Source organism: Anopheles coustani, chromosome 3, assembly GCF_943734705.1.
Source record: "Anopheles coustani chromosome 3, idAnoCousDA_361_x.2, whole genome shotgun sequence".
NCBI classification, from domain to species: Eukaryota; Metazoa; Arthropoda; class Insecta; order Diptera; family Culicidae; genus Anopheles; species Anopheles coustani.
Genome location: NC_071288.1, coordinates 20,149,914 through 20,168,057, shown reverse-complemented (window position 1 = coordinate 20,168,057; position 18,144 = coordinate 20,149,914). Strand labels below are relative to the sequence as shown.

The 18,144-nt window shown below is 48.8% G+C and overlaps 1 protein-coding gene across 4 annotated transcripts; it reads left to right on the top strand.

Moving 5' to 3' along the window:
• Positions 1-316: 316 nt before the first annotated feature.
• Positions 317-18,011, top strand: LOC131261453 (neurofibromin). Of its 4 annotated transcripts, XM_058263492.1 has the most exons (11): positions 317-458; positions 1,044-1,191; positions 1,301-1,459; positions 1,528-8,466; positions 9,040-9,323; positions 13,252-13,309; positions 14,072-14,089; positions 14,350-14,566; positions 14,656-14,842; positions 14,920-15,085; positions 16,735-18,011. In XM_058263492.1, the coding sequence occupies exons 1-11, from the start codon at positions 399-401 to the stop codon at positions 16,866-16,868; spliced, it is 8,370 nt and encodes a 2,789-aa protein (XP_058119475.1). In that variant the 5' UTR covers positions 317-398; the 3' UTR covers positions 16,869-18,011. The 4 variants fall into 4 exon arrangements, with proteins under 4 accessions (XP_058119475.1, XP_058119474.1, XP_058119473.1 ...); XM_058263491.1 differs by lacking the exons at positions 13,252-13,309; positions 14,072-14,089 and having other exon boundaries at positions 1,044-1,187; positions 1,273-1,459; positions 14,364-14,566; positions 16,747-18,011; XM_058263490.1 differs by lacking the exons at positions 13,252-13,309; positions 14,072-14,089 and having other exon boundaries at positions 1,044-1,187; positions 1,273-1,459; positions 14,364-14,566.
• Positions 18,012-18,144: the final 133 nt, after the last annotated feature.

Sequence of the window (18,144 nt, the reverse complement as noted above, 5' to 3'; positions counted from 1 at the left end):
CTCAAAAATGTTCAAAAAAGAGTAAACGATTCGAATAAACTGAATTCAATTGCATCCTATCTGCTTCCTCTCCTATTGTGTCTAAGTCGCCTTGTATCGTTTCTGAATCGTCGCACATCGAGTTTAAATAGATTCTGGTCAAACCTGAATCGTATCAAATCGAAACCCAAACGTGTCAAATCTGATTCGAATCCGTTAAGAGGGATCCAATCCGATAGACTCCATCAATGGAGCGAGTCTTTGAATCTTCCGAATCTCGATTTTGCCAACACTAGTCAGTACGAAGTGAAAATTATTCGTGTCTCGAGCTTCGAACGGCCACGGAACTGCGTATCGTTCCGTGCAAATTGTGAAAATGCTGTGAATAGTGACACCAGTTGGCGTTCAAATACAACGAAATGGCCACCCAGAAGCCAGGCGAATGGGCCAACTCACTGTTGGCCCGCTTTGAGGAGCAGGTACGTGCCGAAATACATTCCATTTGCGTCGCATCGTTCGGTTTGCTGGTAGCGCTCCATTTGGGGCCATTGCTGAGCTCCAGCAGTTCGTGGGTCCAGCAGGGTTGGTTGGCGCAGGGCGACGTGAAGGAGTTGCAGGAAAATCGATAAAATCAGTCCCATCATCCGCCCGCGCAAAAAGTCTATCGGAATGTATGTTCGTGTGTGTCCATCTGTTTGCATGCGCGCGCCTCATTTCTTGGGCAAGCGCTTCCCATTGAGAGACAGGCGCCGTATCGCGTTTGTGAATGAAATTTCCTCCTCACCCTCATCTGTCTACGGCGTTCGTGGGGAGGGGTGTTTTGATCGGTTTGTTTTTGTTTTTGTTCGACTGCGACTGCGATGTAGTTGGTCTGGGGTGTTGGTACCGGTGTTTGCCGGCTTTTGAGAATGGAAATGTCGGAAACTGTTGATGTTTAATTTTTCTTTTATGAAAAAAATTACAACGCCTCAGATGGGCGAAATGAACTTCAAATAATTTTTCTAGATTAATTCAAGTAACATTTCGCTAAAGAAAACCGGTTAAAAAAATCGATTTCTTTACAGCTTCCCTACCGTACCGGTCCCCATGGAACTCAGGCACGGCTCAGCATCGACGAAACGATGAACTGCTTGATTCAGATTTCACGATATCGTTTCTCGCTCGTTATATCCGGCCTAACGAAAATGCTGCAACGGGTCAACGAAATAGTGAGTACCAATCTCGTCTGTCCCAGCTCCGGACGGCTCCCACTAAACACACACGCAGTAGTAGCTTGCTGGAACCTGAGCCTAGTTTATTATTTTACAGTTTCAACCGCCAGCCTGTCGAGGTCACGAACCGGAACGATGCTGCTACGACTCGTTAATCATCATTTTGGAGACACTTGAACGGTGCCTGTCGGGACAGTCGAAAGACACGGCACGTTTCGAGGAAGCCATGAACGTGAAGCTGCTTCTAAGAGAAATTTGTCAGTTCATCGGTATGTAATGGAGCTTGCGGAAACAAATGATGTAAAGTGAAACGATTCTATTTATATCCTTCTTGCAGATATTCAGAATGAAAACAACCAAAATGCTACATCCCTCAAAGCACTTGCGTCCAAAGTGTTATTTGCACTATCCCAAAACCACTTCGGGGCCGTTTTTAATCGAATCTCAGCCCGCCTGCAAGAGTTGAGCACCTGTGCCGAGGAAAATCCGGACTACAGTGATATCGAGCTTATCCAGCACATCGACCTGGACGTGCACCGGTTGACGAAGCTGCTCACTGAGACGATACAGAAGTTCAAATCGCTCAAAAAGTCCGCCCACATGATACTGCTCAGTTCGCTCGAGAAGGCTCTGTGGAACTGGATCGAGTTTCACCCGAAGGAGTTCGAAGACTTGCAGCGTAACCCGAACGACGAGCTGAGCAAATGCTGCGAAACTTTCTTCGACATACTGGACTCGTATTCGGAGAACAAGAAGGCTCGTGCGGCCGTCTGGCCATTGCAGATCATGCTGCTCATTCTCAGCCCCAAAGTGCTGGAGGAGATTGTGAACGCCGACTCGGGGGCGCCCTGTTCGCCACGCCATCTTAAGAAAAAACACTTCATGGAGGGCATCAAGAAGGGCCTGGGAGCTCACGCGTCCTCCAAGCAATCGACCGAATCGGCTGCCATTGCGTGCGTAAAGCTGTGCAAGGCGTCAACCTACATCAACATCAACGACTCGAACAACGTCACGTTTCAGCTGGTGCAGAGTGTCATCAACGATCTCAAAGCGTTGCTGTTCAACCCGGCGAAACCCTTCTCACGCGGGCAGGGATTCAACTTCCAGGACATTGATCTCATGATCGACTGCTGGGTGTCCTGTTTCCGCATCAAACCGCACAACAACGAGGCGCTCAAGGTTTGCCTGAGCCTAAACTCGCCACCGGCGTACCACTTTGTGATCGTCAGTTCGCTGCTGAAGATTGTCACACAAGCACGCCTACCTTGGTGGCCTCAGATCGATCTCGTGTACGCCCGATCGGGTGAGTTGAGGGGACTCTTCACGGACACGCTCAACAAGGCGACGCAGGGTTACATCGCGCACACCCCGCTCCGTATGATCACCTCGTTGACGTTGAAATCAAAGGACGCCCAAAGCCGACTCACTCGGCCGGATGAAGGACCGGCTCACAAGGCACTGCTACTCCTGATGGTCCGATTGATCCACGCCGATCCGATGCTGCTACTGAACAGCCTCGGAAAGGCCGGTCATGAGGTGCAAAGTTCAACACTCGAGCTAATCAATGGACTCGTGTCACTCGTCCACCAACCAACCATGCCCGACGTTGCCCAGGAAGCGATGGAAGCCCTGCTCGCCCTTCATTCACCGGACAAAATCGAGGTGTGGAATCCGGAGGCCCCGATCAACACATTCTGGGACGTTAGCTCGCAGGTGCTGTTCTCGATCTCGCAGAAGCTCATCCAGCACCAGATCGCAAACTACACGGACGTGCTGAAGTGGCTCCGTGAGATTCTGATCTGCCGCAACACGTTCCTCCAGCGGCACAAGGATTATGCGAACGTTGGTAGTCAGATTGCCATCTGCCGCCAGGCACACATTAAGCTCGAGGTCGTGTTCTTCATGTATCTCTGGTCGGTCGATCTGGACGCGGTAATGGTGTCGCTGTCCTGCTTCGGCCTCCTCTGCGAGGAAGCAGAAATTCGCTCCGGTTCCGATGAGCTGACGGTGGGTTTCATCCTTCCCAACTATCACCTCTACCAGGAGCTGTCGCACACCTCCGCCACGCTTACCTCACCACAGAATGCCGAATCTCGGTACAGCTTCTTCGAGCACACGCACGGGCGTGTCACGCTGCAGCGGAACATTATGTCGTTGCTGCGGAAGATCGAACACTGCGTCAACGGCGTACAGCCGGCGTGGGAGGAAACGTTCCGCAACTGGGAGGTCACCAGCAAGGTGCTTCAGAACTACCCGAAGGGAAAGCCGGAAGAGGGCCAGGCGGAGGTGTTCCACCGGAGCATGGGCAAGCGGCGTGCGAGCCACCAAAGCTCGGAGCACGATCTCGAGGAGCAGATAACGGAGTGGGCAAACATGACGTGGTTCCTGCTGGCGCTCGGTGGCGTTTGCCTCCAGAAGCCTCGCAATCAACGGCAGGCACAGCAGCAGGGTTATAATCTTCCCATCGGTACCGCAGGCCCATCGCTGATGCAATCAACGACGTCCCTTTCTAGCTCGAGCTCGGGCCGTGGCTCGATGCATCCCATCATGGGCTCGCTGGTGTCGTCGATCGGACCGGGCAGCAGCCAGGAGGTGCAGTACTGCCCGGTGACCCAGTTCATCGGTCAACTGTTGCGGCTGCTCGTGTGCAACAACGAGAAGTTTGGCCCGCAGATTCAGAAACACGTCAAGGAGCTGGTGGGGCAGGAGATGTCCGCCCAACTGTACCCCATCCTGTTCGATCAGATTCGCTCGATCGTGGAGAAGTTCTTCGACCAGCAGGGTCAGGTGGTGGTGACGGACATCAACACGCAGTTCATCGAGCACACGATCTACATCATGAAGTCGGTGCTGGACGGGCGGCAGAGTAAGGATCATCAGAACGATCAGCCGGCCAACGCGGAGCATCTCGGTGTGACGAGCATCGAAAACCTGATGCTGGCGATCGTACGCTACGTGCGCCACCTCGATATGACCGTGCACGCGATCCACATCAAGACCAAACTCTGCCAGCTGGTGGAGGTGATGATGAAGCGGCGGGACGACCTGGCCTTCCGGCAGGAGATGAAGTTTCGCAACAAGCTAGTCGAGTATCTGACCGACTGGGTAATGGGCACGTCGCACCAGATTGCCCCGCCCGGTTCGGGCGATGTGACGATCATAACGCGCGATCTCGATCAGGCATGCATGGAGGCGGTTGCTGCCCTGCTTCGCGGTCTCCCCCTGCAACCGGAGGAGTCCGACCGTGGCGATCTGATGGATGCAAAGAGCGCCCTCTTCCTAAAGTATTTCACCCTCTTCATGAACTTGCTGAACGACTGTGTCGATGGCTCGGAGGCGGATAAAGACACGAACAATCCACCCTTGCTACCACCACGTCCGCGGGTAGCGGCGGGAAAGCTGACGGCGCTGCGAAACGCCACCATTCAAGCCATGTCGAACCTGCTGAGTGCAAACATTGACTCGGGCCTGATGCACTCGATCGATCTGGGCTACAACCCGGATCTGCAAACGCGGGCAGCGTTTATGGAGGTATTAACGCAGATCCTGCAGCAGGGTACCGAGTTCGATACGCTCGCCGAGTCGGTGATGGCCGATCGGTTCGAGCAGCTCGTGCAGTTGGTAACGATGATCAGCGACAAGGGTGAGCTACCGATCGCGATGGCGCTGGCGTCCGTCGTCACCACCTCGCAGATGGATGAACTTGCGCGCGTGCTGGTGACACTGTTCGACGCGAAGCATCTGCTCTCGCCACTGCTTTGGAACATGTTTTACCGCGAGGTCGAAGTGTCCGACTGCATGCAGACACTGTTCCGCGGGAATTCGCTTGGCAGCAAGATTATGGCGTTCTGCTTTAAGATTTACGGTGCGAGCTATCTGCAGGGGTTGCTGGAACCGCTCATACGGCCGCTGCTCGATGAACCGACCAATAGCTTCGAGGTCGATCCGGCACGGCTCGAGTCGAGCGAGGACATCGAGGTGAACCGCAAGAACCTGATCGCCCTGACGCAGAAAGTGTTCGATGCGATCGTCAACTCGGCCGATCGCTTTCCGCCGCAGCTTCGCTCCATGTGCCACTGCTTGTATCAGGTGTTAAGCAAGCGGTTCCCGAATCTCCTGCAAAACAACATCGGTGCCGTGGGAACGGTAATTTTCCTGCGGTTCATCAATCCCGCCATCGTGTCGCCGCAGGAGCTCGGAATCGTCGGCAAGCAGGTACCGACGCAGATCAAACGTGGCCTGATGCTTATGTCAAAGATTTTGCAAAACATCGCCAACCACGTGGAGTTCTCCAAGGAGCAGCACATGCTGTGCTTTAATGACTTTCTGCGAGCACACTTCGAGGCCGGTCGGCGTTTTTTCATCCAGATCGCTTCCGATTGCGAAACGGTCGATCAAACGTCACACAGTATGAGCTTCATCTCGGATGCGAACGTTCTGGCGCTGCATCGCCTGCTGTGGTCCCATCAGGAGCGCATCGGAGACTACTTGTCAAGCAGCCGGGACCACAAAGCGGTCGGACGACGGCCGTTCGACAAGATGGCGACGCTGCTCGCATACCTAGGACCACCGGAGCACAAGCCGGTCGATTCGCACCTCCTGTTTTCGTCCTATGCCCGCTGGAGCTCGATCGATATGTCGTCGACAAACTTCGAGGAGATCATGGTCAAGCACCAGATGCACGAGAAGGAGGAGTTTAAGACGCTCAAGTCGATGAACATCTTCTACCAGGCCGGCACGAGCAAGGCGGGTAATCCGGTGTTCTACTACATCGCGCGCCGCTACAAGATCGGCGAAACGAACGGCGATCTGCTGATCTACCACGTGATCCTCACACTGAAACCGTTCTGTCACTCGCCCTTCGAGGTGGTGATCGATTTCACGCACACCTGCTCGGATAACCGCTTCCGGACGGAGTTCCTCCAGAAGTGGTTCTACGTGCTGCCGGAGGTGGCGTACGAGAACCTGTACGCGGCCTACATCTACAACTGCAACTCGTGGGTGCGCGAGTACACCAAATTCCACGATCGTATTCTGGCCCCGCTCAAAGGGTGCCGAAAGCTGATCTTCCTCGATTCCCCGGCCAAACTGAACGACGTTATCGATCCGGAGCAACAGAAGCTCCCGGGCGCAACGCTATCGCTGGACGAGGATTTGAAGGTGTTTAACAACGCGCTCAAGTTGAGCCACAAGGACACGAAGGTGGCGATCAAGGTTGGTCCAACGGCGCTACAGATCACCTCGGCCGAGAAGACGAAGGTACTCGCCCATTCGGTTCTGCTGAACGACGTCTACTACGCGTCGGAAATCGAAGAAGTTTGCCTGGTGGACGACAACCAGTTTACGCTCTCGATCGCAAACGAAAGCTCCCAGTTAAGCTTCATCCACAACGATTGCGATAACATTGTGCAGGCGATCATCCACATCCGCAACCGCTGGGAGCTAAGCCAACCGGATTCGGTTACCGTGCATCAGAAGATTCGCCCGAAGGATGTGCCCGGAACGCTGCTAAACATGGCCCTGCTTAACCTGGGTTCATCCGATCCGAACCTTCGTACGGCCGCCTACAACCAGCTGTGTGCGCTGACGGCCACGTTCGATTTGAAAATCGAAGGGCAGCTGCTGGAAACGCAAGGTCTCTGCATCCCGTCGAACAACACGATCTTCATCAAGTCGGTCAGCGAGACGCTGGCCACGAACGAACCCCATCTGACGCTGGAGTTCCTCGAGGAGTGCATCCAGGGTTTCCAGCGGAGTACGATCGAGCTGAAGCATCTGTGTCTGGAGTACATGACACCGTGGTTGGCGAATCTGGTTCGCTTCTGCAAGCCTTCGGACGAGGGCAAGCGCCAGAAGCAGGTCGCGCTGATCCTCGAGAAGTTGATCAACCTAACGGTCGAGCAGAAGGAGATGTATCCCTCGATACAGGCGAAAATCTGGGGCTCGATCGGCCAAATACCGGAGCTGATCGATATGGTGCTGGACAATTTCATCCACAAGTCGGTCAGCTCGGGGCTCGGCTCGCCGCAGGTCGAAATCATGGCCGACACGGCAGTAGCACTCGCCTCGGCCAACGTGCAGCTCGTTGCGAAGAAGGTGATCGGGCGACTGTGCCGGGTGATGGACAAGACGTGCCACTCGCCAACCCAGTACCTCGAGCAGCACATGATGTGGGACGACATTGCGATCCTCGCCCGGTATCTGCTGATGCTGTCGTTCAACAACTGCCTCGACGTGGCCCGCCACCTACCGTACCTGTTCCACACGGTGACGTTCCTCGTGTGCACCGGCTCACTCTCGATGCGTGCGTCCACCCACGGGCTCGTGATCAACATCATCCACTCGCTCTGTACCTGCACCAAGCCGTCCTTCTCGGAGGAAACGCAGCGTGTCCTGCGTCTCTCGCTGGACGAATTTTCGCTGCCCAAGTTCTACCTTCTGTTCGGCATCAGCAAGGTCAAGTCGGCTGCCGTGACCGCGTTCCGTTCGTCCTGCCGCCACCCGAACGATCGCTGGCTCGGCAACGAACGGGTCTCGCAGGCCCCACCAGCCGATCGCGAACGTTTGGCACTGCCCTCGCTCGAGGTCATCACCGAGGCGCTGCTGGAAATCATGGAAGCCTGCATGCGTGACATTCCCGACTGCGACTGGCTGCAGACGTGGACCTCGTTAGCAAAGAGCTTCGCCTTCTGCTTCAATCCCGCCCTGCAACCGCGCGCCCTCATCGTATACGGGTGCATCTCGAAGAGCATCACCGACCAGGACGTGAAGCAACTGCTGCGGATTCTCGTAAAGGCGCTCGAATCGTTTAACGACATCATCCTGCTGGAGGCGCTCGTCATGTGTTTGACGCGCCTTCAACCGCTGCTCCGACCCGAATCCCCGATCCACCGGGCCCTGTTCTGGGTGGCGGTCAGTGTCCTCCAGCTGGACGAATCGACGCTGTACGCGGCCGGATTGGCGCTGCTCGAGCAGAACCTGCACACGCTCAACTCGCAGCAGCTGTTCGACAATCAGAACATCGCCGACGTGATGATGGCGACACGCGAACCGCTCGAGTGGCACTTTAAGCAGCTCGACCATGCCGTCGGCCTGTCGTTCAAATCGAACTTTCACTTCGCGCTCGTAGGTCACCTGCTGAAGGGTTTCCGGCACCCAACGCCCACCACCGTCTCGCGGACGTCGCGCGTCCTAACGATGCTACTCGGCATCGTGGCCAAACCGCACCGGCGAGACAAGTTCGAGGTGACACCGGACAGTGTTGCTTATCTCACAGGTACGGGGAAGTTGATACCACCGTGAGGCAGATTCGTATTGGCGCGCATAGAAAAATCAAATGTAATTTAGTTTGCAATATTTTTAGTTCCTTCTTAACTTAGTAGGTCAAATTTCTTTCAAATCAATAATACAATCAATGTCTCGATGTGTCTTTTTTTCTGTTAATTTTTAACTTTTTTTAATACAGGGTGCGTGACAAGTTGTTGTAGTAAACTTGAATGAATTATTTACGATCATTGTACCATTTTTTCTGGTATATTACTCAATAAGGTTAGAAAATTTAGCGTGGTCAAATGTATCTGAATAATGGTACCTTATTCCATTTGCCTTCTATTTTATATTTTTAAAATTGCCTGTTTTATTATGTTTGTACATTAATACCAGTATGTATTTTAGCATGTATGTTTTTTCTTTTATTGTTTTTCCTTCGTGCCATATGGCGACTCTTTTCTGTCAATTAATTAATTTTGTTTATTAATTGTAATTGCAATACAGCAAGTGAGGTATGATCGCGTGAATGAAGACGTGACCGTAATGCTACCTTGACTGAACTATTACTTTTTTCTTCCAGCGTTGGTATGCTTCTCCGAGGAAGTGCGCTCACGGTGCCACGTGAAACACACCGTACCCCGGTGGCCGGTAGAATCGGGCGGTTCGGGTGATTCGGCCAGCGGCAGCAGCAGTGATCCGTCGGCCGCAAACTCCGTCGGCGGTGGACCGCTCTCCGGTGGTTCAGGCTCAACCGGCTCGAACGCCTCCGGAGGCCACAGTGTGCGGCGCCAAAAGTCCTGGGATATGCTCGACCAATCCGCCATCCAGTACGCCCGGCAGTCGCACAAAGTCCAGCAGCATCAGGTAGGTTTCGATAAAGGTAGCCCAACGGGTGGATACAAGCTGTGAACAAGCTCTGCCGCGCTCCTTCATAGCGCATTTTTTTTTTTTGCAATCCGTTGTCTGTTTGCGGTCACTGTCAAATTTGAAAAATGGACCGACAATCCTGTCTTATGAGGTTTCTTACCAGTCGGATGTTGGTTCTTTCTGGTACTCTTTCTTAAGTTTCGCATAAGTCGATCCGATCGTCGCGTTCCCTTTGGTTGTTCATTTGTTTCTCAGTGTTTTACAGATATTATAACAAAATTAACTCACTAACTGCGCCCTAAACCGATGGCCCATACGATGTCGCACACATTGAATAATCTTTACGTTCTAACGACTCCAGCAACAGCTCCCTTTTTCCCTCTCTCTCTCTTTATATCTCCATCTCTAAAACAATTTGTGTCCATAAATCGTTTCACTGTAAGGTAGTATTGTTGATTCAATTCCTGTTGGCTGTTGATGCGTTCCGTTTATGGTTTCCTTCAATAGTTGGATTTCTACATTCCACGGGTTGATTGGCGCTGTCTCATTTTTATTTCTCCACCTTTTAGAAGAGCCTAAATTGTTGATTGTCTCCATACGACGCCAGTTAACTTTTCGATCTTTTAGAGATCGGTTTTTGTTTTGTATTATTGATTTTCGTTTCTACTCGTTTCGCTCACGTGTTGATCGTGTTTGTTATTTTTCCGTTACTTCATGTTACTTGAAACATTGTTCACTTTCGTAAACGGTTGTGCTTCGGTTTGTACATAAGTAATTGTACAGTAGAATCATCTATCACCCACCGTAACTGTCCGAGATGGTTGCTGCTCCGTATCATACGACGTCCCGTACTGTAACTACTCTGCACCATCTTTGTTCTTGTGTTTGTGTACTGTCCCATTTGTACATATAGGACCACCCCCGCCCCATTGTGGGTGGTGTATATTTTTCGTGTTTATGTGGTTTTTTCGCCCTTTCTCGGTATACCTGTAGCAGGCAGAAGCATTGTGAACATGTTCGGCACCATGTTGCTCTTCGTTGGATTTTTTGTGTTTAAAGTTCATTGTGTTCCAGTAGAACAGATACATACTATGTTTGTCAACAATCAACAAATCACATGCACACGCGCCTCAATGCCACAGAAAACAAGGTATTCTACATTTCATGGATACATTCACTCATACACAAAAAAAAAGTTGCATCAATTTCCACCCTATTGTTGAAATGATGGAGATTTCCTCTCGGTCACAGACGGGGAACCGTAAACCGAACTTAAATTATAAACACCAAAATGTCCAATGGAATCTCGCAATCCGACAAAACAACCAGCCTAACCAGTGAAGCAACCCGAAACAAAATGCCTCCATCCCTTTTGCCCGCTTTTATAGGAACCGGTGGTAATCAGAGGAAAGTCGTGGAGAAGTCTCGATTCGGCGCACAATCCGCACCTGGGAATGATCAGTCATTCCTCTTTCGTTACTCATCTCCTCAACAACACCACCACGAACAACATGATGAACATGATCAACACCAGCAACACTACAGGCATGCCTAACATCATCAACAACAACAACAACAACAGCTCCCTTACTAACAACATTAGCAGCAACACTAACAATTCGTCCACCGCCTCGTTCGCTACCTCCGCGGCCGGTACCACCCTCGGTGCCGGCATGTATCAAAGCCAGCGGAGCGATTTCCGGAACCGCCGCTCATCCTCCGAACCGGTCAACCACGGTCAGCTGGTGCTGATGAACCCGAACGTGGCCAAACTGATCGCCCTCAACCAGGGCCACACGCCTGCCTACGGCTATGGTGCTGCCAGTGCCGGTGCTGGTGCCGGTGGTCTCCAAGCGTCCTCGCCGCATCCACCAGCATCGCCACTGCCACCACCATCGGCGTTAGCGTCGGCGACGGGTTCAACAGCCGGCACCAGCACCGCCTGTCCGTCCCCTTCGCCGTCGGGAGTGGTTGCGGTTCCGGCGACGGCGGCGGCGGCGGTGGACGATGACGGGGCAACCGCCGAACCGCACGGGGCGTCCAAGGGGGCGTCCAAGGACGAGCCCGAGAACTTTATCGTCGACTGCTTGCAAGACATATCATCGATCAAAGTAAGGCCACTACTTCCGTCCCATCTGTTTGCGTACAACCTTACGTACATCTCCTGTGTCCAGTATGTCTCTTTTTTGTTCTGGACGTACTCTCTGCTACTACCTATTACTGCTCTTCTTTTTTGCCTCTTCAATATCGAATACAATAACCACCGTACGATCTTTAAAACCACACCACCGCCACTCTAAAATCCAATGCTGCGCATCCTGTAATAAAACAATTAACAATCTTACAAATTCTCTCTTTCTCTCTGTCTGTCTTATACACACACACACACACACACACCTACACACAAAGTTCCACCTTTTAACTCCCGATTTGCATCACGAGAAATCTGTTTTCCTTTCCCCGTTTGTACTAACCCTAGTTTGCTCTATTGGTCTTACTCGAATGTCTTCCATCCGACCCGCACTTGTGTGCCTGCGTGAAGGTGTGCTGTTGTTGTTATCCTCGTTTCACTCTCCACTCTCAACTCCAAAGTTTCAGATCTTCGATCCTCCGATTGTTTATCGATCTGGTTTGTTGTAATGTAATTGCACTACGGTTTGTTGTTGTTGTGATGCTCGGTTTTTTGCTGGGTATTTTAACTAAACTACTTCAGTGTCGCTTGCCCGTGTTGTGCGAATAATTGTTTCTTTTTGCTTCATTCTCTCGTGCACTTTATGTCTAATAATCATCATCAACTTGTTTCCCCTTACTCCCATGGGCAAGAGAAACGTTTTACAACAATCTGATCAGCAAATAGTAAGAGTTTGTTGACATGCAGTATAATATCCAGGAGGTCCACAAGTATAATAAACTATCATAACTACCGTACAAGTCAGTACTATCGATCTTTGTAAAACATACAATGTCCAAAGCTGTGAGTCTGTGTTACATTCGTGTCGTTCTTTTTTCTCTTTTCTCCTTTCACTGTTTGCTTCGCCATAAATCGTCACCACATGTTCATCGGAACTCAATGATGAGACTGTTTGAAAATGCATATGCAACATATATTGCTAACCGTGTCATGCATTCACTTAACACGATTTCACACACTGCCGGCTCAATTGCACTCAACCACTCACACATCGTGTTGTAAATTTGCCCTCACAAATCTTTGACAATATGATGTGATCTTTTTATAATTTGTTTTTGTTGTATCATGTTACACTTTTTATTATGTACTTTTATTTTGCTTTTTCGTTGTATTTATACAATTTCTAAATATTTTCTCGGCAATTGGTGTTGTTTTTTACTTTTTCGATGTATTTTATTCTTCTTCTCTGGACTGTTCATCAAACTTGTTAATCGAATTTATTTTAATGTTCAATCCTGTCAATCCCTTTGTATCTATTTCTGACAACGATCGTACCTGATCGTTGTTCCACTTGGTTTACTCTACTGTTGTTCCACCTTACTACGCCTGTTTACTCTCATAATCTTTCTTCCTATCTTATTCCATCTTTCACTGGATGTAACTTGTTTTTTTTTTCATTCTATAAATGTTTCTTCCCTCTCTGCTGCATGATTATGTGCGCCATTTAATGTCGTCGGGAACGAGCGGATCTTTTATGGATCATTTTGTTCGCACTACTTTCTGAAACTTAAATTATTTCCATTCAATATCCTTTTTTGCACTATTTCTTCAAATTAAAACAACACTTTTAAACACAATTTTCCTTTCTTAACTAAAAAAATATGTGTACTCTTCAAAAACTTTTTTTGATGGTTTTTGTGCTTGGTTTTTGGTTGATTCTGATACACTTTTAACTGTCATTACCTGTCAACACTGATACGTTACAAAAAAAAAACTATAACCACATTCCAAAAGATTGCACGAATGCTCTTCAAAACCCACCGCTCCTTCTCCGTTCCAACGACCAAAGAACGTACGGTCAAATCGTCGCGGATTGTCAGTCGCCAGAAGGTATCGGAATGTCATGGATTTAAAACAATCTACCAGCACTTGTAGCGTTGAAGTTATTATTTTCATGTTTTATATGTGTCTCTTGTTGCTCTATCCCTAAATTGCTTTGCCCTTGCTCCGCCATTGTGTATATAAATGACACCGTATAATATTTAATTGTTTTATATTAATTGTGTTTCAAAAAGTTGTGAGTGTAGCCCTATGCCACCATCGGAAATTTTAGATCGAAAATGTATCACTTTCATTGGATACTGATCAGCCACTCAAGCACTGCATGTTTTTCTTCTCCACGCTCAACTAAGTACGAAAAGTCACATGAGTTTTATGATTTTATGTATTACATTCTTGTACAATTTAACTGTCTACATCGGAAAATCTACTTCTGAAAAAAAAAACTATCTAGGCCAACAAGATTTTCAGTGCGTCAGATCTTTCATTCTCGATGTTTTATTTAACCCCTTCTCTAGTTTGCTTCCATTTCTTCAAACTGTGTCTTGTCTCCCCTATTTACTTGTATAACATAACCCGTTATTGTTCTTTTTCTATCTCTACACTTGATCTCTCTGTCATGTTTCTTCCCATGTGTGTCGGTCATCTTCAGCATTGAGTGTGTGTGTTTTTTTCTCTATGTACATTTCTACCGTCTACTCTATTAGTCTATCTTCTTAGAAATCACTTTCGTCCTGTCCCTAGGGCAATGAAGACTATCGCGCAAAATACTTAGCAAACACAAGCACATACACACTCATAAAATGGTAGCAATTGCATTGTGCTAGAATTTCTGCAGAAACTTGACCTATCCGCTCACTTCTTCTGCATTACTTTTCTTATCTCTGTTACACGTGCTTTGAAACAAATTTGCCCAACCTAGGGGAAAACAGAAAAACGCACCCTGCATTGTTCATTTCTCTCCAACTATCGTACCGCCGATGGATTTCACCAGTCTCTTTTCCGGTGGATGAGATTCACATTTTTGTTTCCGTGTTTCCCTCCCGCCCACCTTCGTTGATCCACAGGAACGGGGCTCCCGATCGTCCGTGTCGAACGAATCGAACGTACTGCTCGACCCGGAAGTGCTGCCCGATTCTTCCACCCAAGCGCTCGTGTTGACGGTGCTGGCGACCTTGGTTAAGTACACCACGGACGAGGCGGAAACGCGTGTTCTGTATCAGTATCTGGCGGAAGGATCGATCGTTTTTCCGAAAGTATTTCCTGTAATGTAAGTATCACTCCGTTCCGGTTGGTAATCTTTTGCTAAACAATGGGATTTATTTTGGGTGTAATTTTTGGAACAATTTTTCGTTGCAGACATTCGCTGCTGGATCAGAAGGTGAACAATGTCCTATCGGTGTCGAACGATCAGATCGTACTGGCATCGGTGCAGAGCATCATCCAGAACATGTTGGCCAGCGAAGATGCGAGCCAGCAACCGTTGCACTTCCTGCAAAGCTGTGGCTTCGGTGGACTGTGGCGTTTTGCTGGACCATTCACGAAGGTTTGTACTCTAGACACACATGTTGAAAACATCACCGCCCCATCTCACCCCCACCCGTACCTCTGTCCCTCTTGCAGTACAACATGATGGTCGAATCATCGGAGCTGTTTGTGAACTTCCTGGAGGCGATGGTCGAAACATGCCTGCCGGTCGAGGAGAGCACCCCGATGCCGCCGTCGCCGCGGCCGTACAATCTTAGCTCCAGCCTGAGCAGCCTCACGCTCGGCTCGCCGACCGATAAAGGTTCCTCCTCTAACTAATACTAGACCGAGATGTTCCTCTGTTTTGGTTCCGTTTCGCTGTTTTCCCGGTGTACCGGCGTGCGCCGCGGTAGCAACGCCGCCCATCGCCGGGACCACCAGTCGCCCTGGTCGGACAGTTTCTACCGGCGGCTGCGGTCGTTCTTTACCCGCTGTGTGGATCACTTTCTGTAGCAACTCTGTGTATTTATGTGTTTGGCGTTTATTAATTACCCATCGGTTCAGTTTAGGCTTTTTTAGTGTTACTCAAATTTATCTTAACTTTTGTGGTTGTGTAAGCAAGTGTCGGCCACAGGGCTGACACCCCTACCCCTATCCCAGTCGGCCTATTTGGTTGTGCACGTTGTGTGCCTTTTGCTGCTCCTTTTCTAAGCTCAAGTTAAATGCCTTACTCTCTACTCTCTACGCCTTCGATGTGTTTGTTTAGTGTCGATGTACGTCGTTATAGTTTACTGTATTTCAGAGGAATTAGATCTCCCGATTGATTTGAGCAACAAGCAATGAGCAAACTAACAACAAATGAACCGCAAGAGCCTTTAGTACCTGTACTCTAGCATACTGCATTCGAGGCACAGAATGTGAACTGTTACTGATGATCATGTTAAGTACGGATTCATTCTCACATCACCTCTTCCACCCCACAAGGCATATCGGTAGTAACAGCAAACGTATGGAAACTGTTATCATACCCATCGTTTAGATTATGTCCATGTGAGCCCATTGACCGTAGGTTAAGAGAAAGCTTATACCAATGATCAGATGACAAGTGAGCCGAGCTCGTAAGATACTAGTTTAGTTTGACTGCGCATTTTAGACCGCGTTCGGATCCATGCACTTTAAAAGGGGAGCTCGCCATATACGCCATTGCTGTGTTATTACGATGCCATTTTATATTTACCTTCTATTTCAATCTTTTCTTATTAATTATATTTATTCACATCATCATTATCGTAGCCATCTGCGTATTTATGTGTACAATCGATCTTCTTATACGATAGCAGCATTAAGCTCCTCACTCCCTTATTGGTACATAGAAAAACTCCTTGAGATGAGGAGGCATTTAAACAGACGTTAACTGTATGCATTGTTTGCCGTACAATTTATTTCATCATCGGCGGGGGAACAACATTCTACCATGTCATATTACGATATCCATAAAAGTGTTGTATGATTTTCAAGCTTTCGTTACGCTAAGTATGTTTTTTCGCGCATGTAAGATCTGATGTTGGTTGAACTTACTTTTCAACTAAATTGGTGTTGCCTTCCATTTTAAATCAAAGCTCACAAACTTCTTCTTATCTCCTATCAAATTTCTTCTTTCTCTCTCTCTCTCTTTCTCTTTCTCACTCTCTCTCTCTCTTTCTCTCTTGTCTCTTTTCTATTGTTTTCTTCTGCGCTGATAACATACTTGTTGGGACTTGTCGTAACGTCTGGATACGAATAACATCAACTTTTAAATCGTTCCGCTTATCTTTGTTGCTTCAAATGTATGTCTCTCGGTTGGCTGTTGTGTGCGGCCGTTTCTTTGATTTTGTTCCACCTTTGGCCGGTCGATCGCCGATCGTTGTACCCATTGTTTTTCATCCGCCCCCTCCTTCGACCGACCCCCCCCGGTAAACTTTTAACCCGTAGCATTCTCGTCAGAATCCCTAGATCACGATGGCTTTAGCGGTAGCGTTAGTTCGCTCCGTCGCGCTTCCTGCAGCAAGGCACGAACCGGTGGCAGTAAGCACCGGTTCATAGACAGCCCGACGCACAATATTTAGTCGGAAATCTGGTGGAGCGCTGGCGGTGGGCGGATCTTGCCCTCCCTGAATGCAACCGCTGCCCGAGCCGGAGCTACCACCAACGAACCCGCCGAATCTTCTCAACGGCCAACGACCACGACAACAACGACCACGACAACAACGACAACGACAACGACGACGACGATGATGCCAACCACGCCAACGACGTACAACGAGCGGAGTCCCTCCGGACAACCGCCCGACGGTGCACAGAATGTGTAGGTTGATAAACTTTGCTTGTTTGCACCACGGGAAGTACACGCACAGGAGGGTACAGGGGACGAACGATTTCGAAACGAACATCTTAGAAGCTTATTGGCACAACATACATCAAACACTACGTGTTGCTACTAAAACATGCTACCAATAATAGCGCTAGATCCCTCTTTTCGCATTAACAATTGGTGTACGTCCGTCAGTGTGAATATTAGGTGTGGCAATGTATTTTAATATCCTCTTTGTTGTCTGCGCACCGTAAACCAACAACGAGATTGAGATAGGTGGTCGCTACAGAATCGTATGCAACGATCATGTTGATAATGGACTGAAAATGAACGACTTTCGAAAGCAACCCAGCTACAGAGCATAAGTGTAAGAAGGAAGGATCAATCTTGTATAATCTAAAATGGTTAGAGGGATGACTCTTGGACTCTTCCTCGTTGAATTTTTTAAACACATGATACCAAAGTTTCCAGCACACTGATCCTTGGCCATGAGGCGTACCCTGCGCAATGGAAACGCAGTGTTATTCACGATTAAACTATGCCTATAGACAAAATGGCATGTATACAAGCAAAATAACAACAGCACCTTAAAACTAAGGACTCATTCTACCAAACCATCAGAAGAGGGATAGTTTTTTGTTTTCCCCACGAGCAAGGCTAATGAAATAAATGTGGCTAGTGCGAAAGAAGTATTACAAAATCGTAACAAATCCTACCCCTTTTTGAGAGGTGCACCCCATGCACATAAATGGATAAAAGCGTAATGCGTGGGAAACTATTTTCGCTAGTAAAAGATTTGAATTTTAGAACCATGTTTAGAGTGTGGAATGATAACTGCGTATCACTCATATTAAATGTATATTTTATAAATGGATTCTATGATAAATAAATGTTTGCCCATTCTATCGTATATCTCGAAGTTCGCCACTCGGTTGGTAACAAATCATCCGAACAAATTTTGCAGCTAAACGTGCGATCCGACACGTGTGCGAATTTTTCATCGTTCATTTCACGTGGTACACCTTCGCTCG